The sequence below is a fragment of the Anser anser genome (genome assembly GCF_964211835.1).
Source record: "Anser anser genome assembly, chromosome: 17".
NCBI lineage: Eukaryota > Metazoa > Chordata > Aves > Anseriformes > Anatidae > Anser > Anser anser.
In genome coordinates this window covers 1,248,428-1,267,763 of record NC_139738.1, presented here as the reverse complement: position 1 = coordinate 1,267,763, position 19,336 = coordinate 1,248,428, and the positions used below count along the sequence as shown (strand labels likewise).

Below are 19,336 nucleotides of genomic sequence, written 5' to 3'. Positions count from 1 at the left end.
AGGGGCCAAAATACTTAACCTCACTTTTTGAAGCCCCAGATGCTTTATTCAAGCTCCATCAGGATTTCTATCAAGAAAAGCCGAATATTTTACAAACCGTAAACATTAATCAGTGCCTTTTGTCTTTTCTAAACTCCCCCATCTGTACAAACATGGATCTAATCCCATCCACTCTTCTTCGTGCATGCATTATCATCCCGAGTATTTGCAAAGAGTTTCTTATTTGGTGAAAAATAGGAGAAAAATAATGTAAAACATGTTCAGGAAGGTCCACCCACTGTCACAGAAGTAAGAGTGATGGAGGAGGGTGAAACACTCCTGAGACCAGGCCAAAGGGACACGCACAGGCTCTGCGGACACGACCAATTACAGGAACACATGCAGAGGGATTCACATTGTCTCCCCTAAAAGAAAAAAAAAAATGGCAGAGGGGGAGGTACAGGGACAAAGAATTGTTTGTTTCCACCAAAATCCCGAACCTCTTTATCATCCGAGAAGCTGATCCCCGTCCGGGGAATTCTGGGGAAACTGAAAATATTTTAGCTTGGCTAAGATAAGGGTAGAGCTGTTTATTTCACACATCTCTACGGTGGTACGGAGCCAGGAAATAGTTTTCAGTTATTTTCAACAAAACATGACAAATGTACCAAATTGGCAAGAAAGTGACATTTTTCTACAGAATTCTTTAATGTCCAAACCGATATCCACAGCAATGACTCTTTCCCAGTTTGTCAGTGATCTTAGTTAATTATTTTGAATTCTTTTGGACCTCTGCTAAGCAAACCAGTGCTGAAAATATCTGAGAATGCCACCAAAACGCAGGACAACCCTACGCAGGCGACAGTGCAGTGGGAATTTTCGTGTTGTCCTAGGGAATACGCGAGCTTTGAATTCCTAGTCTGCAGGAACCTAGCAGAGGTGTCTTTCCCTGATATTTCAGTGAATCCTGGAACTGCAATATACTCCAAAAAATATATCTTGTTCTTGGCTCTGATAAGCAAATAGCTCTTTGCATTTTTCTGACTCTCAGCTCCAGCCGCCTCAAACACGCAGCACTTGCCCAGATGATAATTCCCAGGGAGAATGGGATGGGAAATCTGCTCGGTGCATAACAGCCGGGGTTCGAGCTGCAGGAGGTGAAAAGTCCACTTGATGTAAGGCTTGCTCTGGGTACTGTGCTAACGCAAATCCCATTTTATGCTTTACAAACACAAAATTGTGCTGTCTTTTTCAGTCTGGTTGGAAAGCAGGAGATTTAAAGGGGAAGATGTGGAACAGTGTGATGATACAGACTCCTGAGGAGAGCATTCATCTCTTTTGAAGCAATGGAAACACAACCTCAAGAGACCCAAGATCTCACTCTGAAAGCTTCATTTTTACCCACGCCAAGCTTTCCTTCTGTTACTGGTATCGTTCATACATCTAAGTGTGCAGCAGAACGAGGACACTTTTTCTAGATGACTGAACACCAAAAGCGTGCACGATGTGTGAGAGAACAAGAAAACCCGAACGCCTCCCCTTCAGAAGCGTGGCTCAGTCGGCACAGCTCTGCAGCACGTGGCTTCTGGGCAGCCAGCACAAACGTGAAGCTCCAGACTTCACAGCCACACCTAAGACACTGATGAGATACCGGAGTGTCCCCAGGGTCTAGGGCGAGAAGGCAACGTCGGAGACATCACAAGCCTCCTCTAAGAAGCATCAGCAAAATAATCCTCTACGTTTATCATTAGAAGAAACGTTTCTTCTCCGCAGACTGGCAACGCCATAGCGCTTTTTTATCACAGTGTCAAAATGCTTCCATGTACAATAGCAAACAATCCATCCTGAAGGTAATTCAAACAGCATGTGCGCGAACGCGGGGAGGTGCATTGCGTTGCTCAGAGGTAATCTTAAAAAAGATTAAATTAATGCTGAACAGCAGGAGGCTGCAGGCTCGGTAGCTGTGCTGGGAGAGGCACTCCAGGGCCCGTGACAGTGCCATTAGGAAACGACGCGGGCCTGGGGGGTCTCAGTGAGGGTCTTAGAAAGGGAATCAGGCAGCAGGCCCTGGCAGCCTAAAGTGCTGCTGGAAAATCATTTGTGTGTGAACGTCAAGTAAAAAGGCAATGTATAGAGAAAGCAGGCACGAGGTTGTGCGAAGTCTGTGGCTGCTGCAGATATTACAACTACACGTTCTGCTCAAGCCAATATCCCAGAACTTGGGCATCCTGGCCAAGCTTTACGTTCACATTCGTATTCCATTTTCCACTAGTATCCTGGCACTTCTTGTCTTCCTAGCGGAAACAGTAGTGGGACAACTAATATTAACAGCAGAGGCTGATGAGATTTTAGAAGTTTTACTCTCGTCTTCAATCAAAAGGGTAGATTTATGATACCTTTCCACTAAAATTCCTTCAAGTAAACCCACACAAGTTGTCTGAATAGTATTAATCCAGTAAAAACTAAACTAAAAGGTTGTGAAAATGAAAATATTCACATATTTTCTACTAATTTTTCCGAATCAAGTGCAGAATGAATCATGTAGCCCTACCTCCTTCCACAGCCATACCAATACCAGCAGCATTAATACCTTATTACAAGCATTTTTCATTTCATTCATATCCGATGCCGTTTTGCATCAATTAAAAAGATGGAATTCTAAAACTACATCATTTCAAATATCAGGAGAGAATTCAGATTAATTGTGCGTTAATAGGCAGTAATTTAAGTAGAAGACAATTAGTACTTTCATTTTCTACAACATGATAGAAAAGAAATCTCTATTTAAAGTGACGGACGCCTCTGCTTAGCTTCTGCTCCCTCTGTCACCTCCAGTCACCATCATCATTTGAAAACTCGTTTCGGGGCAATAACGCAGCGGTGCACCGGGGAGGTCCTGAAGAACTGGGACAGGTCCAGCAGGGAGGCCACCAGCGTCCCCACCGGCAGCGATAAGCTGGCTCTGTGCCACTGCAGTCCCCAGCAGACAGACCAGCCTCCCTCGCCCTTCTACACCAAGCCTCCTGAAGCCAAAGTTGTTTCCTCGCCCTGGTGGGGGCCAGGCCTTTGAGGAACACACCACTTACATCAGCCTGCCTCCCAAACAGAGGTGAGCCAAAACCTCGCCGAACCGTCAGGCGAACGTGGAAAAATCGCACCCCGCTGCCTTCCTTGTGACTTCGCCGCAGGCTCCCTCTACTCTTCGGCACAGCCCTGAGAGAAAATCCCGCAGCAGAAAAAGAATCTGGCGGGGAAGCAAAGATGCCACCTATGGGATCCGAACCAGGCCTGGCAGCTGGGGGCCCCCACAAAGCAGAACCTGAACTTCCCTCCTGACCGAGGCCGTGTTCTCCCCACAAGTCCACCTGGAAGCTATTAAGATGTACTGGAGACATTTTCCATTCAAGTGTTTTCATGCCTCACCAAAATACATGACAGCCACTTTAATTAGTCAAAAAAAAAAAAAAAGACTGTATGCTGCCAAGGTTCCCGTGCACAATATCAGCTGGCTACAGGAACCCAGGCTAACAGACCCAGAGCTCAGCACCCCGCAGAGTGAGGCCAGGACTCAGCTCCCAGGCTTCTCAGGAAGGCTCACGGACCTCCTGGCCAGGGAGCCTCCAGGGGACAAGGGCTTCTCTCACCAACCGGGCTGCAAAACCCCTGTCCCACACAGAATACGCATCCTAGGGAACAATCCTGCATGTTCAGCTGGAAACACCAGTCCCTGCAACAACTGCCAACACCTCCTGCACGCCGGACAGGAGCAGGACCAGAGACTGGCAGAGAGACTGCAAGGAGGGAACCGTTGGGCTGCATCAGTGTCAGGCCATTCTTTTATCTCCAGTGACAGACCAAAATCAACCCCAGATTAGGAAATGCTAAGTTTCAGTTGGACATGTGAAATATATGGGGAGATTTCAAGAAGATGTATCAGTTGCTGGCAAATTCTTGACGTTTGGCACTAAACAAGGCACTCTGAAAATGTATTTGTACTTCAGAAGCTACTTTTTTTGTTCTGTAGAGAAGCATTTCCTTCTTAAAGTTGAAAAATGGAGACAAATGCCGTTTTAAGGCATTTGGTCTGGATAGAAGAATAATGAGCTGTACCTTTGCCAAAAATGCATGCTTCAGCCATACTGTACTCTGTACATTTCCTTCTGCTACTGCAGATAAATCTCCAGCTCCTTTTGCTCACCGAGTGCTGATGGAGCTCCGTGTCTGCTGGGAGCCAGCCCCGCTTCCATCTGCTCCCAGCCTGCCCCAAAGCCTGCATCGACGGCCAAACCGGCACCGAATGCTTCGAGGAAGGGGCAAGCAGAGGGCAGGCCCACGAGACGGAGAGCGGGTGGTGGGCGATGGGCGCGGGGAGAGGGCGATGGGCGCGGGGAGAGGGCGATGGGCGCGGGGAGAGGGCGATGGGCGCGGGGAGAGGGCGATGGGCGCGGGGAGAGGGCGACGCATTTGGGCAGCCTGCAGGTAGCCCAGCACCCAGACAGCGATGCAGGCGCTGGCAGCACATCAGGAAGGACGGATGCAGGCAGTGTCGAGGTGAGCAGCCGCTGCAGTACTTGAGGTCCTCCCCTCTGCATCCCGCGCGTCCCGGCCGAGGCGCTGGGGCCGCGGCACCGCCGCCCTCTGCGGCTGCCCCCGGCCGCCCCCAGCCCCGGGGGAGGCAGCCCCTGAGCGGGCTCAAAGCAAGGCCGGTGTGATCCTGGAGCACCCACGTCCCATTCCCTGGGCATTCAGCGCCCGAGAACTCGTTCACGCACGTGTCACTGGCTCACGGTACCCACTTGGTTTCTGCGCCCACCGCAGTCCACGCTACCAAATCCCAGCGCAGGCATTGCTCACGCAGGTACAGGCACCAACATTCACGTTCTGCACGCTTGACCAAAACGCTTCGTCGAACGCTAATGGGCTATTATAGGGCTTCTGAAATGAGCCTAGAGAAAGTAGAGACAGGAGTTTCATCTTTGTTCGTGAACTGAGCTTTTAGAAATAAACTCTAATGTATGTCTTATGTATAAGAAAAAATTCCACCTGCAGAAAATTAATATTCTGGATAAAAAAAAAAAAAAAGTCACCTGCTTTAGAATTTAACAGAAATCTCTGACTTGTACATTGCCTATCAAGAGATTCACAGAAGATCTCAAATCCTGGCAGGCGGAGACTGCAGACAGGCAGCTTGTTTTCTGTTTTTCCCAAACTCATGAATCAAAAGGACTGACAAAAATTACATTTTGTACTCTTTGAGGTCTGCTGGGCAGATTACCTCAGTTTTTCTCTAACTGCCAAGCAGCAGCTTCTCCTGTCCGTGGAAAGATGCTGCACGGAAAACCTCTGTGCAAAGGCACCGGGCCTTGGCTATCTCAAAACATCCGCCAGCACAAGAAGGACATTTTGCCTGGCAGTCTTCTGGGTGCTGGCTTCCTGTTCCCCCAAGGCTAACGAATCGTGTGATTAGCCTGTAATTAATAACTTCCATCCTCTTTATCCACATCAAAACTGGACTGACGTGGCTGTCTGGGCTCAGAGCTCCCTAACTACTTCTGAAACAGACTGTGCAGGTTTTGTTTTACTTTTCAGAAATCCTAAGACCTGCTAGAGCTTAGCAAAATCCCCAAGGGTTTGTACTTGCTTAATCCTCTCACTGCAGCTACCCGCCAGGGTTAGGAACTCCACAGCTCATTCCAGATGCTTTGTGTGAGACAAAGGTTTCCAGGGCTGCCCTGCAACAACTTCACCTGCTCTCTTAAAATGGATTTTCACACCACAGGTGAGATTTCTATGAGATGCAACAGCCTAAACGCAGTATCTGTTTGAAAAAGAATGGTATGTTACTGTCACAACTGTAAGAAGAATAGGTTTTTAAACCAGTTCTGGAAAATAGCTCTGCATCAGTTAGAGGCTTTCCTGTTTTCATCAAAGATCTGGCAAAACTTACAGTTACTGTCCTACTGTGAACTGCTCTCAGGACGGATGCCAGCTCTGGCAGACACACAACCAGGTGACACGACAGCCTGTGTTTTACATGCAGGAAAGTAATTCAAAGTGCTGTGAGTGCTGCTTACAAATACAAGGCAAAACTCTTGTTCCTCTGCCCATTGCTCCCGCAACCATCATCACAGTTTTCATTCACACAAACAGCAACTGCAGCTGGACGCATTGGGCAATACTGGGTTTCAAAGAAAGGCTTGCCGACTTGTTAAGGGAAGCAGAGGAGGAATTAAGAAGCATGACCCTGCAGGATTGTGCAGAACTTAGAGGGAGCTCGAGAATTTGAAACCCAGCTGATGTTTTAGGAGCTAAAAGGGCATCAGCTCTGGCAGGAACATCCGTCCTGCTGGGCTAGGCAAGGAAAGGCTTCCACGATGGAAGTAACCCTGCAAGGATCATTCAGAGAAGTGCCTCCTGGGCACTGCCTCGTGCTTCGGAGGCACACGATGGCAAAATCCAGCTGGCTGGACAAGCACAAGTCACGGAGGGTCCTGCGCTGAAGAGCTGACCCGTCCAGAGGGGAGCCTGAGCTGGAAGGGCTCTGTGACTTTCCTGGGTTGCTGAATGCAACTGAAGTCTAGCACATTAGAAGGTTTTAAATTATTGCTATTATTTAAACAGACTTTTTTTTTTATAAGGCTCCCTTTAATCTTTCAAGTGGACACAATTTAAGCAGTTTCCACATAAACTGTAAGTTTCCCCAGAAGCACAGAGAGCAGGACTTACCCTTGCCTTCATGTTTTGTAAAAATAAGCATTGTGGTTACACTCTACAAACACTACTTTCAAAATTTTAAAGCTTGTATTTATCAAAGCGTTATGAAACTTCCTCTTCCCCTGACTGAAGCATGCAAGCCATAAATAAAACGAAGAGCATCCCTCATGCCCGAACTCACACGGTTCTCCAAGATCTCCAGACAAAGGATACCTGCATGGGATAATTTTTCACAAGGGGAAAAAAATAAAAATAAAAAGTGTCCAAGGATACTGACGAGCAAGCTGAAGGCTCGGAAAGGAAAGGCACTTTGCAGGCCCAGCCTGCTCCCACGCTTCCGTCCTTGCTCCCTGTGGGTTCCCTGCTGACCCTGGAAACCAAGCATGGGTCGCCTCGCGCCAGGCCTACAGGCTCCACCGACGCTTGGTTTCCACGGTCGGGTGCAGCTCGTGTCGAGGGACTCCAGGAAAACGGCCCCCAGAGAGGCGTCTTGCTGTTCTCCGCTTCACTCGGATGTTTGCCGAAGTGCCACGTGCGTGCAAATAAATCCAACGGGAAACCTCTTACAAGACTTCCATTAAAATTACCTGTTATTATGTAGTCTCAGATTATCAGAGACTCAAGATTATCAGAGTCTCAGGTTATCAGAAATTTGCTTCAGAGGGTGATAGCACCATGAGTAAAACAGTGCAAGAAGGCTGGTGGAGGAGGAAGGGAAGAGGGGATGTGGTGCACACCATGTGGGTAAAGGCTGAAATTGGGATTTGTTGTTCTTTCACGCCTTGATCAGTGATCTTAATAAAGAAACATCATCGTATTAGCTAATTTACATGTTTTTTGCTATTTTAGTTCCACTTTGACATTAAATCACCAAACGGAGGCAGGCGGGGGTGCTGGGCCCCAGAGGGCAGGACAAGGCCAAAGGCAGCAGCGGTGCACGTCCTGCCCCACTAAGGGTGCTGCGCTGCAGCATTTGGAAGCTCGCTTTGATGCCTTTTACTAGGAAAAGCTTGAAATTAAATACTGATAGCAGCAGGTATTCCTCCTCTTTATGAGAATCCCTAAGTCATTTTAAGGAAATCAGAGTTCAGGCACATCTGGTATTTCATTTACAGGGGTCACACACTCCCACATGAAAGAAAAAAACATCTTAAGCTGATAACAACAACAACAAAAACCAACACTTTTCCATCTGCCTCTGGGCTAAGAGACCATTAACGTTCACAGCCTATTGTCAGGGGACTTTACAACATCTTGTGGAAGGCCCTGAAGGAAGCTGAAACCAGGAGAGGCCCCAGTTGGCTTTCTCTTGAACAAGGGCTGCCCCTTCCCTGCATAGCAGCGAACACACCACAAAGTCACGTTTCCCAGTTCTGAAGCCCACCTATAGCCACGTTCTTGGGAAGAAGATCAGGGAACACGACCCTCAATAGAAGGAGGAATGTCTTTGTGCATCATCCTTATGGCCCGTAAAAAGCAAGCGCATGGCCGACCACACAAACCACCTCAGCTATGAGCTGTGGTAGCACAATGCCAGCATCAGGCTGGGCTGCACCTCCCCAGCAGAAAAATGATTTTGAGTCTTTCAGAAACCATCAGTCCTTCTCGACAGCCCTGCGAGACGCCTGCTGCTGCCTGGGAGAAGCGTTGGCGCTGGGAGAGCACCGGGGCTGCAGGACTTGTGGTGTGGCTGGAACTGCTGCACACCGCTGCCTAGTGAGAAACACTGTCAGTGCCTTTTCCCATCATCTTTTTTTTTTTTTTTTTAAAGAAGACTTTTAACTACCTAATTATTTATTTTTGCAGAGGGAAATTTTCCATTTCCTGACCGTTTCAGAATCCAAGACCTGCCTTTTTCCTCTTCAACACCTACCACCGCAAGCGAGCACGAGCTGACATCAGAGAACTTTGTTGTAAAAGGCAGGTCGGACCAGTGGAAGACTGGACCCAGGACATGGAGCCTCACGGACAGATCCCTTCCTTCACTGCTCAGTTCTCACCACTGCTGCAGAAAAAGCAGCTGAGGGAGCCCCTGCTTCAGGAGGACAGAGCTGCTTCTGGCGGGAGGGCACTGAGGGTGGGAAAGTCGAGTTGCAAAACACATGGACATAACCAGACATGTAGAAAAGAGAAATTGTAAGGATATTTTATGTCATTTCCCATCTTCCAGAATGTCCTTAGCAGATTCTCATCCTAACCCAACTAGGCATCTATAAACTCGGTCTTTTTCCCTGGGTTATACCGAGTGCTCAGATGAGCTCAGCCTGCCTCCTCCTGATCCACAAGATGTAGAGATGTAATAAAACACCCGTGGCAGACAGCACCTCTGGGAAATCTGGGAAATCACAGCCTTTCAAGAGAAGATGCCTGATGAGATCCGCTGTGGTCTGCAGGGAGCAGATTATCTTTCACAACTCTGTAGCTTCCTGTAGAACTCGGATAAAAGTGATGCCATGTATGTATTGCTATGGCAATCTACTGCAACCAATTGTGATCTCATTTCACAAAATGACTCCTTGTTTCCTTGTTGCCCCTGTTTTTCTGCCATCAAGTTTTGCAGAAAACAGGAAGCTTGACCTTGCCTGCAGAAAATCTCTCCAGAGCATCTCATGCCTTCAGAACCCGAGGCCAGGAGGAGTCCGACACATTAATAGATAAAACGGCCCCGCAGATGACATAACCACAGAGCAGGAAGCTAAACAGTTGGAGGCCAAACTGCATTTTTGACCTCTTTGTAAGAACAAACCCATGTTACCAATAGTCAATTAGTGTGGTAATGCAGCAGAAATGGCTGGCGGGCCACAGAACTGCGGACCCTGCCACCATCACCGCAGTGTCACAGCAGGAGCAGCCTGGCACCCCGGCAGGCACCTCGGCAGCCTGCACTCCACAGGTCAGCCAAAAGCAATCGGCAGACCAAAGGCTACAACCGAAAAAACAGGTTACAAACGTGCCTGCTTCAGCCCCACATGGTGAGGTTGGGCTCAGTACAGCCCCTGGGGAGACTCAGCTCAGGCTCACCTGCTCATTTCACACAGAATTACAACCAAAATACATCTTTAAGCAGAGATAACATAGCTTGACTGACACCTGCAGGTTGTTGCTGCTGTCCTCGGTCACCCTGCTCCTGCCACCTGCGAGGCCTGAGGACACCCAGCAGGCAGGGCGGCTGGGTTTTCCTCTGTCGGAAACCAGGGCATAGCCACTTTCATTAAAAAGACAGCAGGAAAAGAAAAACCAGAAAGTTGCATAGGCAAGCTCCCCGGGAGCACAGAGGGTGAGGGTGAGCCTGTGCCCAGGGCTCACAGCCATGCTGCGTCTCTCTGTGCCTGGGAGAGCATCTCTGGAGACACCGGAGTTAGGCAAACGACCGTGCTTGCCCAGGAACACCGCGTCTCTTTGCTACAAGGAGAGAGCGGCAAACCTCATCTCATGGAGATTCAAAACAATGCCTGTGACCTCTTCATCCTCCTAATTCCTAAAAGCAGCCGTATGTCATCTGGCTGTGTCTCAGAGCGTGAAAACCCTTCAGTGCTCCCAGGAACATCTGCTTAAAGGAGGAAATAAATAATAGAACAAAAAAACAAAAAATGTCCTGATAATCATCCCTGTCACCAGCTAATGGCCGAGAAACCCATCTTCCAGGAACAGATTTACTCGTCCCCAAGAAAAAAAGAGAAATGAAGTAGCGAAGGGCTCGCCGGATCCCTCCTTCCCCCGGAATGCGTGTAAATACCTGTCAGATTAGCATGAATTATTTCTTTTAGGTTGTGCAAATGCTCTGGAAGAGGGAACATCTGCAAGAGATAATAACTCTGCAGATCTGCAAGTACTTCCACGCACATAATGAGCGGTGCCATGTATCTTCCCCACAGCCTCCAGTAAGGGGTGAAAAAGATTTTCATCAAATATTCTTACTCCACTCAGAACAAACAGATTTACTTATCTTGATGTCTCAATGATTCTCTGTTTCCTTAGCTTCCTGCCCCCTACAAGACACCCGCAGCCCCACAGACGATCTCTTTCTGCCAGTTCCTGTCACTGGGGTCTTTTCTACTTTTTCTACTTTTCTACTGGGGTCTTTTCTCTCTACTACTTCACCCCTTTCACTTGCAGCTTAAATCTTTAAAAAGTGGTGTTGGTTTTGCGCACTTTCTCCTGTCTTTGGGCACGTGGTAACCCCAGCCCACCTGTTTTGGCAAGTTTCCACTTTGTTTTCCTGAATGTCCTCAGAAGACTGAGCACTGTTCACCCAGGCTCGTTTCTTCCAAAGGCTGCCTCGTGCTTTGAGGACCTTCTCCCACCGAGTCAGAGGCAACAGTCTGCCTCGTCTCTGCGAGAGTAACGTTAGACTCTCAAGCTCTGCCATAAAACCTTACTTTTCCTCTTGGACTATAAATACCTCTCTATAATGGAGAGAATTTTTCTCTGACACTTTATATCATGGATGCAATATAAAAATATACTGCTCTTGGCAGGCTTTGCAAGACTTCCCTTTGGGAGCTCAGCAAATGGGCTGGTGTTTGATGATTTTTTTTCCACTCCAAGGCCAAAGCTGCATTTCATGGAAAGACGGCGAGATGACTCCCATGGGAAAGAACCTATATTCCTGTTCTGGAGGAGCTGAAGAGACTTCCTTCAAAGTTTCCAGATCTTTGAAGTGACCTCAGCTCCATGAGATCACGTCTGTGCTTGCCAAGGCTGAGTACAAAGGTGCGAATGCCGGCAGCAGCTCTCTCCTGCTCTCCTGCCAGGCTCTGCGCCGTCTCCAGCCGCACATCCCCTCGGTGCTCCGCAGGCTACATCAAGCCCCGTTACATCTCCTGCTCCAGAGCAAAGCCACCAGGAGAGGCCAGTCTGACAGCTACGTGCCTGATAAGGCAAGGCAATCAGGGAGCTGAACCCCAGGCCCATGCTGGGCTTGCACGTCGCCTCCCCACCAGCACGTCCTGTAACCCTGCCGCTCTGACCTCTCCAGCTCGAACTCCGTGGTGTACCTACTGCACGAGCCCCTCTGCCTGTGATGCTCACTGCATTTTTAGCCTGCTTGTGGCTTTAACAGTTGTTATACACAAACCGACCTGTGGAACTCACTATCCTGGAACATCAAATCAACACTAACGTTTCTTTCTCCCAGACACCTGTAGTTACACCAAAGATAAATCAGGGTAAAGAAACCAAAGTGCTGCTCTCACAATTGGTAGAGAATCATTCCCTTTACCATAACCATTCCTGATCTGTAATATTGCACCCACAAATGACAATTCTGTTTGTTTGTTTTTTTCCCCTGTAAATACAAGCAAAATATAGATGCCTCTGTTTTTAACAGTACTGCAAAATGAATGTAGTCAAGAGAATTTCAAGGAAAATGCTTTCTGGGAACTAACTAGGTGCATTTTTAATTCACCTGAACTCCAGATATCATGAGCTTATAAATGTATCATGCCCAAAGTCCCCAGTCAATTCAAACCAGAAATATCCTAAGTGATGCCTGTTAAGACCTGAGGGTTTTTTTTCCCAACTTCTCAGTTATTAGATTTGGTCTTTCCCCACGAGGAGGATATAGTACTTATAAATCTCTGTCGAGCCCTAACAGTGCAAACAACATAAGCCCCACAATTTATGCTTAAAAACAAGCAGAAACCAGAACCACTACCTCTCATGTACTGTTTCCCTAAGAACATATGATAGCTATTTTTTAAGATGCTATTATACACGAAAATAAATAATGCAAATTTAACCATAAACGCAACACAAACAGAAGTATCCACCGACGGTTTATCTGCTGAATATCCCTTCTTTGGGTAATTCATTTTTGCTTCTGGGCAAAATGGTCCAAAACCAGTGATTTGACAGATCCTGTGATGAGCTCATCATAATAACTAACTCGTGCAGTCTCACAGGGCACTTACATTAAGCTCCTCCAGCTGCTGGCTTTGTCGGGCAGGACTGCTTAAGAGGCTGACAGAAGATAACGTGAATTACAGTGGGATTTCGAAGTATGACTTACGGCCTTTTTTTTAAAGCCAAAAGCTTTAAAGAAAACTGCATTGAGCGGACACTGATAATGACCTGGCAAAGAATGCTCAGCTGGGCAGCTGAGACTCGACAAAGTATTTTCAGGAGCAACAATGATAAAGGAGAAGGCTCTGCTACCAAAGTAAGAAATGAAAGCTACAGGCACTGGAAGAAGTCGTTTGACACTCAGATGTTTCACTAATTGGCTTTAAACTTACTCATATGAATAAGAAGCTCCAAGAGCCACACTCTTTGTTTTTAGGGAATCCTAAACCAAGCATCTTCCAAAGCTCTGCAGTGTTGACTGTCAGCTACTCCTTCCAGCAAACATCCATTTTTTGGCTGGAACAGAGTCAGAAGTGATGAAATAACCCAAAGATGATTGCATTCTCAAGTTAAAAAAGGTTAGAACCAGAATGCTCAGCTCTGACAGGTCAACAGACCCCGTCTTTCCAGGCACTTTGCAGACTTCTAGTCATATGTGACCCTAATGCAAACTGTACCTCGTTTTTTGAGGCTTGCTCACTCAGCTACTAGCGCACAATGGGCAGTGCACATTTTGTTCTGAAGAACTGGAGAGTCCCTGGGAAAAAATAATCTTCTCCTAGTCTCTTTGTCTCAATATAATTAAGGTCAATACTACAAAGTGGCCGAGGGGGTAGCACTTTGTAAAGTTCTCAAGAGCTGCAGTAGCATTTATAGTACAAGATTGTCTATGTAAAACTGTTGATTACTGATCTCATTATTTAGATTTCATGACAAAAGCCACTTCTGTTCCCAGATGCATAATAGGTGTCAAGAGTAAAAACCTTGAAAAATACATGGAAAAAGTTACAATAACAAATGGCTTGTTTATGCCATAATTGGTATTAGGCAATTAATGGTGGGATGAAACACCACATTGCTTCTGAAAACAAAAAGCAATACTGTTTAAAGAACGTTTAATGAGCACGTTTTATGTTGTCCTCAGCAAGTTTACTGCCAAGCCACAAAAGACATTTATACACACTTCCTTTTGTCTCTAATGAAAGGGTCATTGCTACTTGTTTCTTACTAAATTCACAAGTTTAAAAAAAAAAAAAAAAAAGCCAAATGTAATGTTTTAAACTTGAAATTCATTCAGCTTCTCAAAGAAGCTGTTGTTTAAGTTCAACAATGTTTTTTAGGCACAGACCCTCACAGCGCTGTGCAGACTATGAGAATCACAGGGGCAAACCCAACACCTCCATGCAAAGATGTGTTCAGGGCCCGCCTGCCACAGAGACCTATTGTACAGCTCTGAGACGCAGATACTCCAAGATTTTGACATTCTAAAACGTCCACTATTAATGGGGTGAGACCTGAGTGACTGGAAAAAATGAAGGCGGAAATAGTGTATTTATTTACTGGGAGCAAGTCTTCAGCTGTGCAAGTCAGGGGAGTTTCCCAGACAGCGTCGGAGGGAGATGATGCCTAAATCATTTTAACCTGGCTAAATTACTCGATCTGCTGTCTCCCCAAACCTATTTTCTACATCTGTTTCTCCTACACGTGTCAAACATCACCAGTCTCTGCTGTAACATTAAAACAGATCTCCAGTGTGTTTTGTTTTTTTTAATCGAAGCCAACGCGCCGCACGAGAAGGGTTCTGCATTTCCAGCTACGGAAGGTTTCAGCACTGCGGAATGGGAAGCGGTGGTACAAACATCCCCAAAGGCTTTCCTTTCCAGAGCCTAGCGTCCTTGTTTCCTCATCTCCTGCAACGTGACAGCAGGAGCACCACGCAGCAACCCAGACAGCTTCAGCACCGCATGAGCGTCGGTCTGAGCCAGATCAACCCGAGTGGAAGTTCAACAAAGGACAAAGGTGTTCAGAGTAGTAGAAAAAATGCAGCAAAATAAGTCGGTGGCATTGTTTCCTTTCTAATGAACCAATTTTGTAGGTCTGGAAAACTGACCTCACAGACCATTTCAAGAATTTCTGTCTGGAAAATAAATGCAGGAAGGAATGAACTTCAAAAGACTTAGAAAACATAATATTCACAGAACTAAATAAATGCACTATGGAGATGTATCAGACAAAAAACACAAAATCTCACATGAGCCTCAGATTCCTTCTGATTAAAATCGTGCATACAGTATGAATATCCTCATGATGAACTTATCGCTAAATATGCTATGATGCATTCTGTATTCATACTGTCTACATCATTTAGTGTCCTCTTTTTAACCACTTACATTCTTGAATTTAAAAATATGCATTTTTAAAGAACATATCCTGTTATACTAGAGACAGCAAAGTGAAAAGCCATGTCTTATTCTCACATAAGTGCAAAAACATCCCTGGCATTCTTTCACTTAAATCCTTGGAGTTTTCTAGGGATTCATTTTACAAGTTAAATGTAGAATATAATTTTCCAGGCAAGTTTACCAAGGCAAATCATAACTGAGCTCCTGAACAAATAGAAATCAAAATACATTATTTGACTTTTCCCTGTGTGGCTGGTTTGGGCTACACAAAACCATCACTTACCAGTTAAAGAGAAGCCTTGTATCATCTGAGATACCAGAAGATTGTGAGAATTCAAGCTTCTCACGATGAAAATGTACAGTAGAGGAAGCAGTGGACAATTTGCAGCTGGTGAAAAGAGGTATCCTCTAATTACATGCATCTGGCATCCATTATCTCAGCATCTGCTGTACTGAAATCCAATATGCCTCACAAAACACAATGGTATGCTGAGGAAAGGCACAATATCGCCTGGATTCTCTTTAACAGCTCAAGACCCACCCTTCCTCTTTATCCACTGCACGCTGCATTGTTAACACAGCAAAAGGAACTCAGCATCCTACCGATCAGCAGACGGTATTATTTTGGCCCTTTGATCTCTGACAATCAGATTAGGACCATGAACCAGCACCACTGACCTCCATTATCAATGATTCGAAACAGCTCCTGCATGCAAAAGCCAAGAACTGGCTTGGATCCCTGGTAACGTCCTATCCACTCCTTAAGCACACCACTTAAATCTCTTAAAAAAAAAAAAAAAACTATTTCAGTCTTCAAAGCATGGGCTATTCTACTTCTTTGTTGTCACTGTTTATTTGTATTAGCATGGGACATATGGACTGGATTCCCACCTCAAATCCGTGACGCAGGTTTTCAGCCTCTCCTGCTTACAAAAGCTCTTTGAGAGGCCTGGGACGAAGGCACCTGAAAAAGGCAAACTTCAGGTGAAAAGCATCAGAAATCATCTCCTGTGTGAAACTACAGATGGCCACTGACCGCATGCAGGGAGAGCTGGAGCAGCCTGGTGCTCTGTGTGGGTACAGGCGAGGCAAAAGTCAGCAGCTATGGGTCCGACTGCATCCCAAGAGCTGCAGGACGCTCGGCTTTTCAGCTCATCTGCCAGAACAGACGGCAAGAACACCACAAACGTGCTGCTTTGCCAAAGGTCAGCAGCGCAGGAGCGTGCTGGAGGGCCAGCCACGCAGGAGGGAGCCGGTCTGGGCTCCCTGGCACCCACGGCAGGGCTGCCTGCTGCTCCGGTGCTGCCTGCAGGACTTCCAGACTCGGCTGGGGTTTTATTTGCCGGAGTGAGGGGGGCAGAAAGACAGTTAATGTGCACTCACATACACCAAACTAGAAACACCTGTTGGCGTTCAAAAACAGGTTTTTGGCTGGCTCGTGGAGACCTGGGGTCTAGCAGGTGTCCTTGCAGCCGATGGGAACGTAAAGGGGGTTACAGAGGCCCCGTGAGCACTAAATTATGCAAGAAAAAACGTCTGCACAGCCATACACAGCACACGTGTCCGCGTGAGCAGGTTTAACCACAAGAAACTGAAGTCCCATAAAATTAAGCACGTCTGGGAGGAAATCAACCCAGCGAGGACTGGAAAATCTCAGCACCGAACAGCCCCGGCAGGTCGGGTGCTCCCTACGGCTGCTGCTGCCCCCGGGCGCTGCCCAGACCCCGGCCCTGTCCTGCCAGCTGGACCCGGCCCCGCGGCCCCGAGAACAAAGGAGCTGCACGGGCACAAGCTCGCGGTGTCCCGGGCTCAGCCTCTGAACTCCGGGTCAGGGACTCGCCGGTCTATTTTCAGAGATACCATTTCTCGTGTGAGTTTTGTAACAAACTTGGCAGCGAAGAGCGATCGTAACAACCCCTTCTTCTGGCTGGTGCTACCCTCGACGTGTTTGTGGGGGTTGCCAATGGAAGATTTTCCTCCTCAGTTATCAGATGACTTAGTCTGGTGAAAGGCTGCACAGAACAGCAAGCTTCAGCTCCAGTTAAAAGAAGAAAAAAAAAAAAAAAACAACAAAAAACTTCGGAGGACAACAGGAATGCACAAAGCATCCAAGCACTTGAATTTGGAGCGAGGGTATACGGAAAGTGTCCTCCCTTTCTCACATAACTCTCATTAATTACACTTCTGGAGCTGCAGTCCTCAGAGCATCTTCCTGCAAAAAAAGTATTTGCTATGACTGGAATCTCAAAAGAGATGTTTCTTGAATTATTACTTGAATTACGCTGTAACACTGAGACCATACAGAAGAGCAGAGCGAAGATTGAAATGCAACAAATGAAGCACAATTAAAACCCCTGGCTGCAGTAGAGATAAGGAGCTCCAGAAACTAGTTAAGAGATGTTATCGGCTATTGCAGAGCACAGCTTTTAAAAAAGGCCTCGGAGAAGGCAACACATAATGAATAGAAAAATGCTTTTTCCAACCTTTCCAAAACCAGAAACTGAAAGCACACTGAAGATTTACGACAGACCGTGCTGCATATTTAAGCATAAGTTAATTCTAAAAATTCCAGGAAGGTTTGCAGCAACGCTTTTCTTTCCTGCTTCTCTCTTCATCCCTAACACCGCTCACCAGACCCATCTCCTTGTGCCCGCGGCCACTTTCTCTAGTTTTGTCCCCTGCACAATACCCAGTGTACTTCAGAGGACAGCCTCCCTCCTCCAAAAACTAACCGGTGCAGTTGCATTTCCTTACCCACATCCTTACTAAACTTCTCCATTTGCCCTCCTTCCTGGTAAAAGCCTGCGGGGCTCTGAACAGGTCTGCAAGGAGCCCTGCAAGGACATTTTGGGCTCTGACCTGCAGATCCTGCCAAAAAGCACACGCTGGCATCCAAATCTGCTGAAAATATCTCAAGAAACGGTAAAGAAAAGCTTTTTAAGAACCCCAGGTCAGAGCTCACGATTTGCACAAATTTGTGAGATTTTAAAACTCGGTATTTCATAGAGCCTGAGCTTCTCTCGGTCCCCATCACCTGCAGTGGGGAATACAGACTTGCTCCTGCGCCTTTTTAATGCAGTAATAAAGATCTACATGAAAATTTCAAACTGTTGCAGTGCCAATGGAATGATTCCTCCTTCCTTTATTTGCCAAAAATCTCAGCATAGCACCACAAGTCATCTAAAGGACTCGAGCCGTGCATTTTCTTTCACCCAATATAATCACCCCTTATAAACGATAATGAAATCCTTAATTCTCAAGTTCAAAGTAAAGGCCTGACCCAACCCAGGGAGAGCTTGAACAGAACAAAGCAAGCCATATCCTGAACTCACGCCAGCCTTTAGGATGTCAGTCTCTTCCACCAGCCGTCCCCTTTCACCCACCACCAGGTTCCTTCACACAAACCTGTCGGTGACGCTTTTGCCGCATCTCTCATGGGCAGAGCCACACAGCTTTAAACGTGACGGAGCACACCCAAAGGGCTTTTTGCTGCACTCTAGTTAACCTTTAGAAACTCCAGCCATATAAACCAAGAACATATTCCCAGTGCTGTGCATCTGCACAGGGTTTGAAAGCAGCAGCAGGCAGCGCTGTGGGAAGCTTCCCACGGGCACGAGGGCAGCGCCAGGAGCCCTGCGCGCAGGCACCAGCCCGGCCCGCGGCTCCAGCACGCTTTCCTTTTTCTTCAAAACTCACTCCACAGAATTGATTTTTTATTTTTTTTTTAACCGAATAAACCCCTGCACAACCTTGGCTCGCTTCCTCTCGCTGACTTTTTCAAAGAGCCCGGCGCTACCTGCGTGCCAGCTCTTAAATACCTCGCCTTTGGCCGATGGACAAGCAGATAGCGCAGGACGAGCGGAGCTTTGCACAAGCTGCCCTTGTTCCGCGGCTTTTCTGAGCCAGCCAGAGAAGTGATCCCAGCCAGGCACCACTGCACAGCGGGGCTGCGGGCTCGAGAAAGCTGCCCTGGGGCTCAGGCACTTCTCCCCTCCCAGCAGCAAGCCAGACCTGCGAACCAGCAGGGTGTTTGCAAGGAAAAGTATCTCGGCTTCGTGGCTGCTGGAGAAGGGCTCTGCCTCATTTAGCCTGGCTGTTATTAACAGCGGAATCTGTCCAATAAATTGACGGCCAAGGAACAATTGCTGCTATTTGACCTCACAGACGGATTTTAAATTGGCCTCGTGAACTGTGAAACTATGAAACATCAAACACAGGCTCTTGCTGTTGTTCCAAACGTGGCGCTGGGAGCTGCTTGGGCTCGAGAGTCACGCGAGCTGGAGCACGAGTCGGTGCGCGCACACGCCGAGGTGAGGTACCGCAGAGAAAGAGTGCCCAGACGGTCCCTCCTCCCGCAGCTCGGGGGACAGGGAAGGACAGCTCCTCGCCCCCCAGGT

The 19,336-nt window shown here is 47.2% G+C and overlaps 1 protein-coding gene across 5 annotated transcripts in view; it reads right to left on the bottom strand.

Moving 5' to 3' along the window:
• Positions 1-19,336, bottom strand: part of MEGF6 (multiple EGF like domains 6) — a 77,279-nt gene that overhangs the window by 43,978 nt on the left and 13,965 nt on the right. The window contains exons 1-3 of one of the 5 annotated variants that reach the window (XM_083802553.1): positions 15,831-16,970; positions 15,618-15,721; positions 15,223-15,327 (exon numbers count right to left, since the gene is read on the bottom strand). The exons of 2 other annotated variants lie outside the window; for them this stretch is intronic. In XM_083802553.1, the coding sequence (XP_083658679.1) occupies positions 15,223-15,327; positions 15,618-15,651 (139 nt within the window). In that variant the 5' untranslated portion in view covers positions 15,652-15,721; positions 15,831-16,970. Of the gene's footprint in view, positions 1-15,222; positions 15,429-15,617; positions 15,805-15,830; positions 16,971-19,336 lie in introns of those variants that run through there. 2 more of the 5 variants (XM_083802555.1, XM_083802554.1) reach the window with 2 other exon arrangements.